At 42.1% G+C, this 15,280-nt stretch overlaps 1 protein-coding gene across 4 annotated transcripts in view; it reads right to left on the bottom strand.

The window, feature by feature from the left end:
- ARFGEF2 (ADP ribosylation factor guanine nucleotide exchange factor 2) overlaps positions 1 to 15,280 on the bottom strand; it is a 99,359-nt gene that overhangs the window by 52,899 nt on the left and 31,180 nt on the right. For all 4 annotated transcript variants that reach the window (XM_025470353.3, XM_025470354.3, XM_035705915.2 and 1 more), the window contains exons 8-16: positions 14,459 to 14,610; positions 11,710 to 11,840; positions 10,298 to 10,532; positions 8,642 to 8,741; positions 7,611 to 7,750; positions 5,633 to 5,741; positions 4,778 to 4,961; positions 2,433 to 2,544; positions 1,709 to 1,914 (exon numbers count right to left, since the gene is read on the bottom strand). In XM_025470353.3, coding sequence (XP_025326138.1) covers positions 1,709 to 1,914; positions 2,433 to 2,544; positions 4,778 to 4,961; positions 5,633 to 5,741; positions 7,611 to 7,750; positions 8,642 to 8,741; positions 10,298 to 10,532; positions 11,710 to 11,840; positions 14,459 to 14,610 — 1,369 coding nt within the window. The remainder of the gene's footprint in view (positions 1 to 1,708; positions 1,915 to 2,432; positions 2,545 to 4,777; positions 4,962 to 5,632; positions 5,742 to 7,610; positions 7,751 to 8,641; positions 8,742 to 10,297; positions 10,533 to 11,709; positions 11,841 to 14,458; positions 14,611 to 15,280) is intronic.

The raw sequence follows: 15,280 nt of genomic DNA, 5'->3' as shown, positions 1-15,280 counted from the left end.
GAAGTCTGCATACAACTTGAAGCAATCTAACATGTTTAGCCACTGAAAGAAACGGACCAAGGGTCCCCAGATCCACACAAGAGAGATGTCCAAAGTAAGTAATATCTTGGGGCGTCTGGGTGGCTCAGTTGGTTGAGCGTCTACCTTTGGCTCAGGCCATATTCCTGAGGTCTGGGGATCTAGCCCCAAGTCAGGCTCCCTGCTCGGTGGGGAGTCTGCTTCTCCCTCTCCCTCTGCCTTTCCCTCTGCTTGTATTCTCTCTCACTCTCTCAAATAAATTTTAAAAATCTAAAGAAAAAAAAGAAAAAGAAAAAAGTAACATCTCTGCCTTCTCGGGAAATTCTTCTTCTTTTTTTTAAAAGATTTTATTTATTTGTTCATGAGAGACAGAGAGAGAGAGAGAAACAGAGACACAGACAGGGGGAGAAGCAGGCTCCATGTAGGGGGCCCAATGTGGGACTCAATCCCGGGACTCCAGGATCTCACCCTGAGCTGAAGGCAGACGCTTAACCCCTAGCCACCCAGGCATCCCATTCTCGGGAAATTCTAATGTCCACTGGGTTAAAATGACCAGATGCTGCCTCTGTTTTCCATGCATCTAATGGAAACAGCTCACTGTACACTTGGGAGGATTAAAAGCAATTAATATGAATATCAAGTTGACCTGAGAGCAAACTGTTATCAAAAGGTCTCTATTGAACAATTTCTACATCATGTTCACAGCATATTCAGACATTTTTCACTTCAAGCTCAGGGGAAAGAGTGTGAGCTTTTTAGTTAGACAATCCATTTTCAATCCTCCTCTGCTACTTACCAGCTGATTAACTCTGGACAGGTTGCTAAATCTCCCAGAGCTTCAGTTTCCTCTCTAATAACTAGAGACACTACTCCCAGGCTTACCATTAATTAAATGAAATGTATATAAAACTGATGACATGGCTGACATATAGGAAATGTGTTTGTTTTAAAAAATTTATTTGAGAGATAGAGACAGACCATGTGCATGCATGTGTTTGTACACATGGGGGACAAGGAGCAGAGGGAAAAAGAATCTTAAGCAGATTTTCCCACTGAGCACAATCTGACATGGCGCTCGATCTCACGACCCTGAGATCATGACTTGAGGTGAAACCAAGAGTCGGACACTCAACCAACCATACCAACCCAGGTGCCGCAGGAGATATTTAATAAAGGTTAGCTCTCTTTTTTTAATTTCCACTTTCTACGAAAACATGTACTACCCACCCAAAGAGGAGCCAAGATAAAATCATGTACTTAGGTGGGTTTTATTAGTTATGTGTTCATTTTTGTAACCTGCTCATCAGTACATAACCAAAGAAAAACCCAAATCCTTGAGATCTACCCTATATATTAAATCAAGGAGTTGTTCTGAATTAGGAAGAGGTGCCCAAAGGCCTCCCCTCAACTCACAATATTACTCTTATCAAAATTAACAGCGCAGGCTCTAGCTATATGAACGTGGGCAAGTTACTCAGCTTCTCTGGTCCTCAATCTCCGTGGAACAAAAAGAGAATCTGTGAAGTCTTACGTGAGATAATCCCTCAGCACAGTGTCTGGCACATGGAAACAAACTTTAGTTGTTTGGCACAGATTTAGGAAGATTAAACTCAACTCCCAACCAAACTAAGATCAGTGCTCTGAGACAGGCAAAAAAATAACATGGAAGGAACTTAAACACAGCGCTCACCCCTGGTTGCACTCTATGTATCTCGCAGCAAATTTCTCCATTAATCGATCAATCTTCTGGGCTTCCCCAGGTAGGCGGAAACCTTCTAGAAACGTCCTCAGGGCTGAGACAAATTCCTTTTCACAGAAGTCAAGTTGGTCCACGTAGGCATACATCACTTCCTTGTTGAACCTTGTGCTGTCTCCCAGAAAATCACCTACTTGGGTCTGAAACATACACACCCACTCACATCTGGCAACTGTGATATGTGAACCCACAGCAAACACACACTTCAGGCAGAGTAGGCAGGCAGAATGCTCTGCTCTCAACACCCAGAACATGCTGGCCTACTGGAAAAGCTAGGTGACTCCCCACCTGCCCGCCCACCCATCCATTCCAGGGTTAGTCTATCCTGTCTCGGACGAAGAAGGACGAGTAGGCACAAGAGACTTAAAGATGAAAGAATGATGGTACACACTCAGGAGGGAGGTTAACTTCAGACAGGCAGCCAGAAGTTTCTAGTAGTCAGGGGACACTTCTAGTTCTAACGCCGTCTACCAAGTACACACCCTCCCATTGGGAAGCTTTTTGTGATGCTGGCCGAAGGAAGAAGTAGGACTGGTGTAAACAGGGGTGTGGACAATAGCCACTGCGCTCAGGGTCAGCCACGCTCTAGGCTAAAGCTAGGCAGGTCTCAGAATCACCTGATCAAACTGACACACAAGCGTCCAAGCCCCAGTCTTACAGAATCAAGGCGCTCCTCCTGGTGCAGGAATTGGGCAATGTCTTCAACTGACGTTCCTAGCATGCCCTGCTCCTGGAGAAACTGGATGCCTCTCTTGGGTTTCTTGTTGAAACTGTTACAAGAAGAGACAGGACACGGGTTACGTATTTCAAAATCGGGAGGATAAAAAAAAGCAGGCATTTGAAGCATAAACAAATCATTGCCTATCACCTCAGGAAGGTCCTGCGTGTCCTGGTGGCTTCTCTGAATTTCACCTTTAATTTCTGACCTAGCTATATAGCAGAGTCTGATGGCTGTCACTCAACATCTGTTCTCCTCTTCTCCAATAGTAAGAACCCTCGATGTTTAGTCAGGCACACCACTACCTGGAATAAAAACTACATTTTTCTGCCTCTCTTAAACAAAGTATGACCATGTGATAACGTTCTGGTCTATGATCTAAGAGCAGAAGTGGTATGAATACCTCTAGGAAGGATCCTTAAACAAAGCTGGCTTGGCTGGGAGGTATACTTTTTCAGTATCCCCTTTATTCCCTAATATATGTGTGATGGCTGGTGCTCTAGCAGTCACCCTAAACCATGAGGCAAAACAATGAAGGTGAAAATTGTGTTAAGGATAGCAAAGCAGAAGGGTGCCTGGGTGGCTCAGTTGGTTAAACATCTGACTCGATTTCAGCTCAGGTCTTGATCTCAGGGTTGTGAGATCGAGCCCCATGTCAGACGCTGTGCTGGGCATGGAGTCTGCTAAAAATTCTCTTTTTCTCTCTCCCTCTGCGCTTTCCCCCGCAAAAAAAGAAAAGAAAGAAAGGGATGATGAAAGAGAAAGAGTAAAAAAGCCAGGATCTCTGACATCTGTAAAGAGCCAATAGGCAGCTCTAGACTATCCACGTTGGGATTTCTCTCTCTCTCTCTCTTTCTTTACTTATCTATCTATCTATCTATCTATCTATCTATCTATCTATCTATCTATCTATCTATCTATCTATCTATCTATCTATCTATCTATTTATGATAGTCAGAGAGAGAGAGAGAGAGAGAGAGGCAGAGACATAGGCAGAGGGAGAAGCAGGCTTCATGCACCGGGAGCCCAACGTGGGATTTGATCCCGGGTCTCCAGGATCGCGCCCTGAGCCAAAGGCAGGCGCTAAACCGCTGCACCACCCAGGGATCCCTTCGTTGGGATTTCTTTTGACAGTGTGTAAGTACTGTTTGTATTTCCTGTTAAAGGTAGGCATACTTCACTATGGATAAACTCAACCTCCTATTTACCAAGCCCTGCGCTGGAGAATGCTATTTATGCATCAGCATAGACTGGGGCAAGGGCTGTGCAGGAAGGACATGGATCAGGTGCAAGCAAGAGCAGCTTGGCACCTGTGAAGACAGGCGGCTACAGAAGGCCTCCTTGAGGAAGAGAGGTTTTGCCAAGCCTGAGGGAGGAAAAAAGACCCAGGAGTATTCCGAGCAGAGGGCACAATGGTGAGAAGAGCTCAAGGTGTTCAAGGGACTGAAGCACATCGTGTGACTCCAGTACTGGCAGGAGATGTCAGTCGGGGTGATCAGGCCCTGATGAGGAGAGGGAAATCTGGAATGATTTTAGGTGGAGGAGTGATAACTGATTTAGGTTTTGAGAAGACTAGCTGCTGTGGAGAGAACAGACTGGGTTGAAGTGGGGCTAGGGAGAATAGAAATGAGATCAACACTTCAATTAAAAAGCATTATAACATCAAGTTTTCAAACAAACTGAATTTACTAAGTTAACTAATCATTCAAAAGTTGGACAGGATATGAGACTGAGTTTATGTACTTTTCTGTGTGAAAGGCTGGAAAGAAACACATTAAGATTTACCAATGCTTATAATAATAATCATGCACTTATATGGGAAAACGTCTTTATTCTTGAGATACCCGGCTGAGGTATTATGATGGGTGTAATTTTTGAATGGTACAGACAAAAATATATACAGATAATGCTAATACGCAGAGTTAATTCTATGTTGAAACTGTTCATAAGATATAGTTAGAAAAAAATTACCAATGGTGATTTCCTCCAGGTAATAATTTTATGAGTGATTAAACATTCTTGCTTCATACTTTCCTTTATTTCCTAAATTAGTTTAATTTCTTGCATTAGGTAAAATAAAAATAAAAAGACCAGGCAGCAACTACACAAAGCTATTAAATTTCAATCTCAATCTGCCTTTCCCACTCTCTCACTCACTCCCTATGCCTGGCCCAGTCAGGCTTGGCTGCCAAGTACCAGCATGGCCTTCTGGAACAGGTTCCCAGTGAAGATGTGGCTTTGTCCAAGGCCCCAAGAGATCTGGCTGGAGTAGCAGTCATACTCACAGCTCGATGCCATGTTCGATAATCTCCTTTTGTTGCTTGATGACCTCAAACTGCTCTGGATCATCCTGGACAGCCATCTGGGTCCCTGAGGATACCGTGGACTCCATGGATGTCACACTGCTTCGTCTCGCCATGTCAAGGCCTCTCCCATCCCCCATTTCCTGATCGGTGGGCCTCTCCTGACCTGCAATGACATGAAACCAAAGGAAACCAAATAAACAGATGGGATACAGATATATCTGAGCTCAGGTCTGGCTCTATGGTTCCTTTTTCCAGACCTGTTAACAATATACTTTGTACTGTAAGAGTCATAAGTATGAAACTGTTATCACTCACGTAGTTTACTTAAAATTTTACTTTATTGTGGAATTTGATAAGCTAATTCTAAAAATCAAATGAAAGAACAGAAGTGCAAAAATCATGATACGTGAAGAACAGTGAAGAGGAAGACCTGCCCTAACAGGTATTGAACTCACTAAAGAACTCAAGGCATCTGAAAAGCATGGTATTGATACAAGAATGGACAAATCCATAGAATGGAATAGAAAATTCAGAAACAGACTTACACAGAGAAATCTGGTATATTGTAAAGATGGTGCTTCAAGGTGGTGAGGGAAGGAGAGATTACTAAAAAAATCAGAATGACTGCCTCTCCATTTGGGAATATGACATTAGAGCATAACTCACATTATTTCTCCCAGATTGATTAATTTCTCCCAGATTGATTAAAAGGCAGAAGCGTTAAGGTCATCAGCAAACTAAAGCATTTTGCTAATTCTAAGACAGTGACACAAGGCCAACTTTCCCCAAGTGTCACGTTGTGAATGGAGGCGGTGGTGCAACAAGCCCTCTCACCAAGGCTGGTCTGGTGGTTGGGATTCACATATAGGTCTTTGCTCCATTCCACCATGCACTTGAGAATGGACACGAGGCACTCCAAACCTTTCTTCCTCAGACTGAGCTCCTAAAGGACAGAAGGGACATGGCACAGAGACTTAACAGATAAACTGAGTGCAGACATATACGAGACTCTCAGTGAATCCTGTGAAAATAAGAGATAGTCACTGACATTCAGTGCTCATATTAAGCATAGAACCCAAGGAAAAGTTAACAGGTGACCTAAGTATTTAGGGCTCATTGTAAAAATCCTGAAAATTTCTAACGCGGTTCATTACAAACACCCTAGTAGAAAAACAGGAGATATGTGCTTTCCTAAAATGAACAGTGTTATCTGGATTTTTTTTAAGTAAACCCTATGCCCAACATGGGGCTTGAATTCAGGACCCCGAAATCAAGAGTTGCATGCTCTACCTACTGAGCCAGCCAGGTGCCCCAAGTGTCATCTGCATTTGTAAAAGGAAGTAATCCATTGCTTGTATAATTCAAAAAACACTTAAGACACTTTCCTTTTTAAAAAAATCAATAGAGGGGGATCCCTGGGTGGCTCGGTGGTTTAGCGCCTGCCTTTGGTCCAGGGCACAATCCTGGAGCCCCAGGATCGAGTTCCGCACTGGGCTCCCGGCCTGGAGCCTGCTTCTCCCTCTGCCTGTGTCTCTGCCTCTCTCTCTCTATGTCTCTCATGAATCATTCAATCAATCAATCAATCAATCTTTAAAAAAAATCAATAGATTGGAGCATCTGGGTGGCTCAGGTCATGAAATCAGGGTCACAAGATCGAGGCCCATGTCCGGCTTGGCACTCAGTACAGAGTCTGCTTAGGATTCTCTCTCTCTCCCTCCCTCTCTGCCTCTTTCCCACCTCACGTGCATGCGCACGCACACGTACACTCTCTGATAAATACATAAAATCATAGGAAAAAAATTGCTTAAAATAAATAAAATTTAAAAATCAATAGGGTCTAAACCGGTGACCCTCCCCACCCAAGGAGAAAAGAATTTTACATCATGCAACAAATGAGTAATTCTGGACACATTCTTACTCTTCAAACACTCACAAATGCATTTATTTTAAGGCTTACTCTGCAAATAAAAAAAAATGCTGATTTTTTTAAAAGTAGCATTTCTTAAAAAATTGAATGTGAATCACAGATAACCTAAAGAAATGTAACTATTTTAAGACTCAAAATACCATCTACGGAGGTACAGATCTCTCTGTCAATCTGACAACTATGGAACTTCTAGGGAAAATGCCCACACACCAAAATTCTACACATAATTCCAGGCAGCTCCTAGATCTTCTGATCAGTTCCTTCAGAGACCTCAGGTTAAGACACTATTCTCTGCATGGGCATTCTAATGAGGCAATTGGATAAGAAGCAAATTCCTTTGCTTTACTAGAGCCTAGGATCGTGTTTTCATATAATCTTTGGAAAGGTGACTGCAAGTGAACTTACTTCCTCCAGGTCTCAGCTCAAATGTCACCTTCTCAGAGAGACTATCTTCATGACCCCATTAAAAATGACAGCACCCTCATTTCTAGCACTCCTTTACCCCTACTTTATTCTTCTCTACAGCTTACTTCTACACTGTCTGCTTATAAATTAGTTATGACCATAGCAGTCGTGCACATTCATATGCATTGTTTTATTCACTGCTGTACCACAGCATCAAGGACAGAACTAGCCTGACACACAGAGGCGCACAATAAATGTTTACTGAAATGAATGCACTTTAATTTTTTTTTTTTTTTTCAAATAAAAATGGACCCTTAAAAAAATCCACTCTGGGTGTAGAGCCTAACATGAGGCCTGAACTCATGATCCTGATATCAAGATCTAAGCTGAGATTGAGTCAGACGCCTAACTGACTGAGCTACCCAAACACCCAGAAACCAATGCACTTTAAATATAAATGGGGGTTTTCAGTGTTTTTACCTGCAGAGGTGTCATTCCCAGCTCATGTCCACTTCTTCCCTGAGCGATTTTGGATAAATCATTTACGAGGCGCTCAAAAATGTTAGCAGCATTTAAATCACAGTCGTAGTTGACATAAATATCTACAACACACTGGGCATCTTGGAAAATAACACACAGATATTAGAAATTCTGATCCAACACACACAACAGTTACATTTTCTTACTAAATGAGATTCCCTTTTCAAAAATGCTTCCCAGTAAATCACTGACTCAGGTAGATACCTCCTTTAGGAAACATATGTCAGATGTACTTAAAGTTAGGATGCTCTCCTCCCAGGCCTGCATCAGCACTGACTAGTATCTCAAGCTGCTCACTCCACCTCTCCAAGACTCATTCTCTCTTAAGAAAGGGATAATAATTGCCCGATCAACCTCTTCAAGTTGTGTCACTTATGAAATTATGTTTGATAACAGACAAGTGAGAGGCCTGGTTGATAGCCGTGCAACTGTACATTGATAAGATAAACCTTGGAGCTGGAGACTGACAAAGTGCTTAGTTTGTAGGGGAGTGACCATGTATCCTGGTTCTGCAGGATTAGGGGGCCTCCCAGGATGTGGGACTTTCTGTGCAAGGACCACAAAGTGAGGGGCAAACCAGACTGAGCTGGGTCATTCTCTAAAAGATAAGTGGAGTGGGACTAGACATTAGGTTAGCATTAGCCTTTAAGGTAAGGCTTTTCCAGTGCTGCATTACAAGTCTAAAAGCAGGTGGCACATGGGTGGCTCAGTGGTTGACCATCTACCTTCGGCTCAGGGCATGATCCCAAGGTCCTGGGATCAAGTCATACATTGGGCTCCCATGGGGAGCCTGCTTCTTCCTCAGTCTATGTCTCTGCCTATATCCCTGCCCCCCTCTCTGTCTCTCATGAATAAATAAAATCTTAAAAAAAAAAAAGATGTCTAAAAGCAGGAGGTAAAGGTCCCAATCTAGATTTTGGAAGAGCATTTCTGGGTAAGTCAATGGATGAGCACACTCAGAGTGAACATACCTGCACAGATTCTTGTCAGCGTCTGAATGACCATCCACCTGTGCTCAAAAGAACTTGTTGATGTTTCTAAAATGTTCAGGAAAATCTCTTTGAAAAAGACCTACATCACATGAAGACAAAGGGGAACACCAATTAATACCATTTAAATTAAGGCTCAAGGGCAGCCCCAGTGGCACAGCGGTTTAGCGCCGCCTGCAGCCCAGGGCGTGATCCTGGAGACCCTGGATGGAGTCCCACGTCAGGCTCTCTGCATGGAGCCTGCTTCTCCCTCTGCCTGTGTCTCTGCCTCTCCCTTTCTCTCTATGTCTCTATGAATAAATAAATAAAATCTTAAAAAAAATGTAATTAATTAATTAAGGCTCAAGATCCCTGGGTGGCTCAGCGGTTTAGCGCCTGCCTTCGGCCCAGGGCATGATCCAGGAGTCCCAGGATCGAGTTCCACATCAGGCTCCCTGCATGGAGCCTGCTTCACCCTCTGCCTGTGTCTCTGCCTCTCTCTCTGTGTCTCTCATGAATAAATAAATAAACAAAAAAATAAATAAATAAATAAATAAATAAATAAATAAATAAAATCTTTTAAAAAATTAATTAATTAATTAATTAAGGCTCAAAACCCCCACAGGCTCAGGCAGCTCTGACAAGGGAAGCAAGCTGGGTAGAAGTGAAAGAGCAATGCACACACACACTTGCTGAGGAGTATTGGAACCCTGGTCTCCCATGCGAACAGCTAGCAAGGATGGACCACAGCAACCCGCAAGAGATGCAGGCCCCTTTAGAGGAGCAGCTGCCCCTCAGGAACCAGCCAAGAGCTGCCAAGCAAAAATGAGGACCAGTGTTACAATTTTGAGAGAAACCAGAAATCTAGATTGGAATGTAAAATGAAAATGACTTCTTAATTTGTCAACTAATTCAGGTTATTTGAAACAATTTATAAGTTTAAACAAAGATGTTCAGGGGACTGAGCCCAACACATGGGCTGCTCGATTCAAAATTTTGGTTGAGGGACGCCTGGGTGGCTCAGAGGTTGAGCGTCTGCCTTCGGCTCAGGGCATGATCCTGGAGTTCCAGGATTGAGTCCCACATCAGGCTCCCTGCATGAAGCCTGCTTCTCCCTCTGCCTATGTCTCTGCCTCTCTCTCTCTCTTTCCCTCTCTCTCTCATGAATAAATTAAAGCTTTATTTAAAAAAAATAAACTTTTGGTTAAAATGAAAGGTATGTAAGATTTGGGGGCAGGAACTTTTAGGAAAAGGTATTCTCTCACTCAATTCAAAAAGTTCTTCTTTGGGGTAGCCCGGGTGGCTCAGCAGTTTAGCACAGCATTTGGCTCAGGGTGTGATCCTGGGAACCCAGGATCAAGTCCCACATCGGGCTCCCTGTGTGGAGGCTGCTTGTCCCTCTGCCTGTGTCTCTGCCTCTCTCTCTCTCTCTCTCTCTCTCTCTCTTTTTCTCTCATGAATAAATAAAATCTAAAAAGTTCTTCTTTGGGGTATCAGCAAATAGACTGTGTAAGTCTAGTTCCTGGTGGCTCTGTCACCAGGAGTTAACTCTTCAAGGACAAGCATTATACAAAAACAAACAAACAAAAACACGAAAAAAAAAAAAAAACCCCACAACAAAAACCCCACAAAGCCCCTCAAACATTTTGGAGCTCATACCTCTATTTGCATTTTCAAGTGCATTTTGAAGTTTGAGAGAAGAGTAAGAAAAATAGCAAGAGACAGCTCAAAGACATCAGGCACTGAAGAGACGCCATTTTTGGATAACGCCACACAGAGATACTGCTTGATTGCATTGATGAACATCTCGTGAGTCCTGAAGACCGGGCCAGCATTCTGCAGCACAGACAGGAGCAGCTGAAGGGAAACCACCTTGGAACGCAGCTCGTGGGATCTGGCACAGAAAGTGAAAGATGGTGACAGTGCTAAATGATTCAATTTTAAAGAGTGTGTTTCTTGAGAAGGCCTCACTCCTCTACCAGCAAGCAGAATTTTCTGAACATCAATGAGTTAAGAAATGTCACTGGCACCTAAATGCCAAGAGAGTGAGGGCAGATGGCATAAGGTGGGTCCTCCTGGAATCTGCAGGCCTATGAGGACAAGAGTTGCCGACTTATATAATCCTTGTTCTCTCCCCACCATAAAATAGGTATTTAGCTAGAGTAACGTAAGTATAAATTGACCCAGAAAGCTGGTTCTGCATTAACTTAATAGGACCAGTTGCTTTACATCATACATGAGACTTAAAACCTGTGTCCTACTCGATCTTTATGGACAATGGAAGCAGTGCTCTTTATCCACCTGCCTCATGTTTCTACCCTCACCCACAGGGCAGGATAGAAGGAAGTTTTCCCAAATCATCTCCTTAATGGTCACTGTACTTCAACAGAAGAGTTGAGGATTTTTGTTAGCGACACAATAATAACAGTGACAATAAAATTCATAAAGTGCAGGGCCCCATACTCAGGATGTGATGATATCATTTCATGTAATTGATCCTGGAAGGCAATTTCCCACATTCCCATTTTTCACATGAGGTTCAGTAACTCATATGGCTGTGAAGGTGGTTTCAAGTGAGCCAGGAGGGAATGTGGCTCTCTGGCTCCAAAGCGCTTTCATCCCTGCAGTAGCTGGCTCACTATAAAGAAAGGTTTGGCTTCTCTGGGTTGAATGTGGGACTTAAATTTGTACCCATGAAGCAGAAGCTTCTCATGAGAGCAGGGCAGTGAGGCTTGTACATATTCTGCCTCTGCATACCCTGAATCAGATTAAATTCATTAGTTAGGAAAGTCAGGAAGAAGGTGCACGTTCAATAATAATAACTATTTTTTTGCATATAAATCACGGAAAGCAACACTGGGCAAAATCCTGGTTGGTGTAGACACGCAGACAATCCACTATGAAAGGGCTGTTGGGAGAGCAGGAGTCTGAAAAGCTGTAAATTCCTGCATTCACACCAACTAGGGGACAGGGCACTAAGGTTTCTCAGAACCCCCACGATCCTCCTGGGTCATCTGGGTCACACATGGCCAGTCTGTGTCACACACGGTCACACACTGCTGTTCACTTACTTTGGATCTGGGGGGCCTTCAGCAAGGGGTTTCATAGACAGCTTGCAAAGGGAGCGAAACACCAGGAAGGCGTCTTTCTGCAGAATGTGAGAGAACCTTGTGGCCACTTGATGTCCCTGTGCATCTGATTCCTGAGATTGAAAACAAGAGAAAAATCAAGGGGTCAAAACAAAAGAAGAACTGTTTTTCAAAAATAAGGAAAGTACTTAACTCATGAAATTTTAAAATTCTGTTATTCAATGGGGAAATGAGGAATGTGGAGGAGGGGACAATATGTCAAACTAGGAGCTAAGGGGGGAGTCATTTTAGCAATTCTAAAAACCTTGTTCCTTGTCCTCCAAAAAGCGGGTATGGATGGCTTAAAATGATAAATGAGCAAACACTAAACTGTTACACATCTAAGACAAATATAGTTGACCCTTGAACAACACGGGTTTGAACTATATGGGTCCATCTGTATTTGGATTTTTTTCGATGAATCAGTGCAGTATTGTAAATGTATTTTCTTTTCCTTACGATTTTCTTTTCTCTAGTTTATTTTAAGAATATAGGATATAATACACATACAAAATATGTGTTAATCAACTGTTTCTGCTATTGGAAGGCTTCCTGTCAACAGGAGGCTATCAGTAGTTAATCTCTGGAGGAGTGAAAGGTTACATGCAGATTCTCGGCTGCACGGAGGGGTCAGTGCCCCTAGCCCTCGCATTATTTAAGGGTCACGTGTATAAGTAATTATGTTAGCTTGGATAACAGTATTTCTAAGAACACTACTGCAGGATAGATGGGGGGAAATGACAGGCACTTTAAAATATACTTCACTAAAACTAAAAAAAAGCAAGCTATATTAAAAAAATATTTGTAACATATGACAAGGACTAATATGCTCGACATACGAAAAGTCCTTCTAATTCATTATAGAAACACAGAAACCGTCCACCCAAATGAAAAACAAGCAAAAAAACATGAATAAGCAATTCACCAAGAAATGCAAATGACAGATTAACCTAAATAATCTTATTACTAATTATTAAGGAGGGATCTTTCTCCCACTAGATTAGCAAAATTTTGAATGAATGCTATTGCCCAGTTTTAATGAGGGTATGGGGAAATGAGCACTGATAGCCTACAGGTGGGCAGAGATTCAAGCATTACCTTCCCAGCAGGCTAATGTGATGTTAAGGAACAAAAGCCTTAAAGCTTCCAACTCGTGACCCCAGCAATATCACTTGTAGGAATTTATCCTAAAGAAAGAATTAAGGATGTGCACAAGATTTATCTATAAGGATGCTCATTATAGAACTATTTCCTGTGATAAAACTGAAATAACATAAAAACCTAACAAGGAATTTGTAAAATAGATTATGGCAATCCATATGACTGAAATTTACATGATTACTAAATAAATTAGTTAGGTCTTTATGTACTAATGTGGAAAGATGTCTATAAAATAGTGTTGAGTAAACAGAGCAAGTTACACCCTAGTATATAAGGCAGGAGTCCTTCGTATGGATTTGAGTACATCCCTTTAAGTGCATTCTTAATGGGGATGACACCATCCCACGGGGACTGCTGCAGACTGAATGCTTGCGTCCCCCTTCATCCCCATTCATAGGCTGACATCTAATCCCCAAAGTGATGGCATTTGGAAATGGAGCCTTTGGGAGGTGATTACATCAAGAGAGTGCAGTCCTCATGAATGGTGTTAGTTTCCTTATTAAGAGGCCCAGAAAGCTCTGGGCCACAGTAAGAAGACAGCCATTTATGAATCAGGAAACAGCCCCTCACCAAACACCAAACTGCTGATACCTGGACCTTGGACTTACCAGCTCCAGAACTGTGAGAGCTAAATTTCTATCATTCATAAGCCACGCATCCAATCTATTAATGTTCTATTATGGCAGCCCAAACAGACTAAGATGGGGATAGGAATTGGTTCTTGGTGGATGGGTAGGAGGGTGGAGGGTGGAAAAATCTTATTCTTTGTATGTATAAAGCATAGGTACATGTATAAACATAAATAGATATCGAGTTTAGCAGTGGCTTTAAGATTCATGAAAGTAGGTGGTGCATCAGAAAAATAAATATACAAAAGGCCGCAGCACGAGGGGAGAAAAATGTAAAAGATTGAGAAACACCAGTGAAAAGGTGCAAAGAGTGGGTTCAGGTAAGATGTTAACACCATATTTCTCCTGGTTTTGAATGTTTACATATAGCATTTTCAAGAAAACAACAATTAAAAAAATTAATGTGGCAGACAGATTTATGGGTCTGAAAGGATGTTCATAATATATAAGTTTCAAAAGCAGGTTACAAAACAGCATGTCTGTTGTGTGATTGATTACATTTAAGTGGAAAAAATATGAGAGAGAAAAAATCTAGAAGGATATAAGTAAAATGTTAACAAGGGTTATCTTTAGGTTAGGGGATTATGGATGACTTTTATTTCCCTACTTTTCCTTCTCTGTATGTTCTTATTCTTATGTAATGAACGCATATTGAGTTAAGAAGAGAAAGAGCGGGAAATCTAAATTTTTAAAAGTCTGAATAAACAAGTTTTAGTAACAATGCTATATATAACCAACAGTAGCACATTCCAAGAATGGAACCTACGAATACAAAGCACATCAGGCCAGGACAGTGGGACTGCTGGTTTTCATTCGCTGCTTCTGCTACAGATTTAATTATGCATCTTCTAAAAAAGTAAAAATCCAAATGCATCTGTATAGGAGGAGGATCACCAACATACCAGATTATCCGCCGACGACAAGGACTGTCTGTCGTCTGCTATCCCGTTGGTCTGTGAATTTTCATCAGCTGCTGGGGGAACAGCACATTCCTGGCACCCCAGTTCACCCAGGACCCGCTCAGGTTCTGTCAGGCCATGCTTTTGTGCTGCTTCTTAAAACACGAGTGTAAAAATCATCACCAAATTAGTACTTATCCCAAAAGGTCTGACACCAGGAAGAAATTATTCACATAATCTTCCAGTTGCTGCTTCCCCCCATCCCCTTTGCTGCCACCCTAGGAGACTGACATAATATTGCAAAAGGCTTGACCAAGATGGTCCCTTAGGCTTTACATATGTCTATTATCCACAGCCCCACTCCCCAGAGGTTTCATTCATATTGCAGTCCATGTCAGTGGAACCTCTAGAACAGCAACCCTGCCCACCCTGTCCACTTCTGGAAAAGGTTAGAAGCAGCTAAACATGAAAAGCAAAAGAGTTTTTAAAAGCACTACTGATATAGGGGTTAGAGAAGAAGAGCCATGTAAATACAAAGAGGTGACAGTTATGACAGAAGACCTCAGTCACACAGGGGAAAAACAAAATAGACCTGAGCTTCCTGGCAGCCATATGAAAAAGGGAAAGAATTAAAATTATTCTATTTTAAGGACTTCACTACCAAAAGGTAGAGTTTTACATTCTATTAAGTAATTGCATTTAACTCTACATTAAATAAATAATGAAATCTATGAACACAGATTGGTGGTAACCTAAATCAACAAAAGGATAGGGCTTAAAGCAGCAGGTCAAACTTCCTTGACTTTTACCCTCAGTAAGAAGTAC

The sequence above is a fragment of the Canis lupus genome, chromosome 24, assembly GCF_003254725.2.
Source record: "Canis lupus dingo isolate Sandy chromosome 24, ASM325472v2, whole genome shotgun sequence".
NCBI lineage: Eukaryota > Metazoa > Chordata > Mammalia > Carnivora > Canidae > Canis > Canis lupus.
Note: the sequence above shows the minus strand (reverse complement) of the source record. Positions and strands in the feature narration are given on the sequence as shown.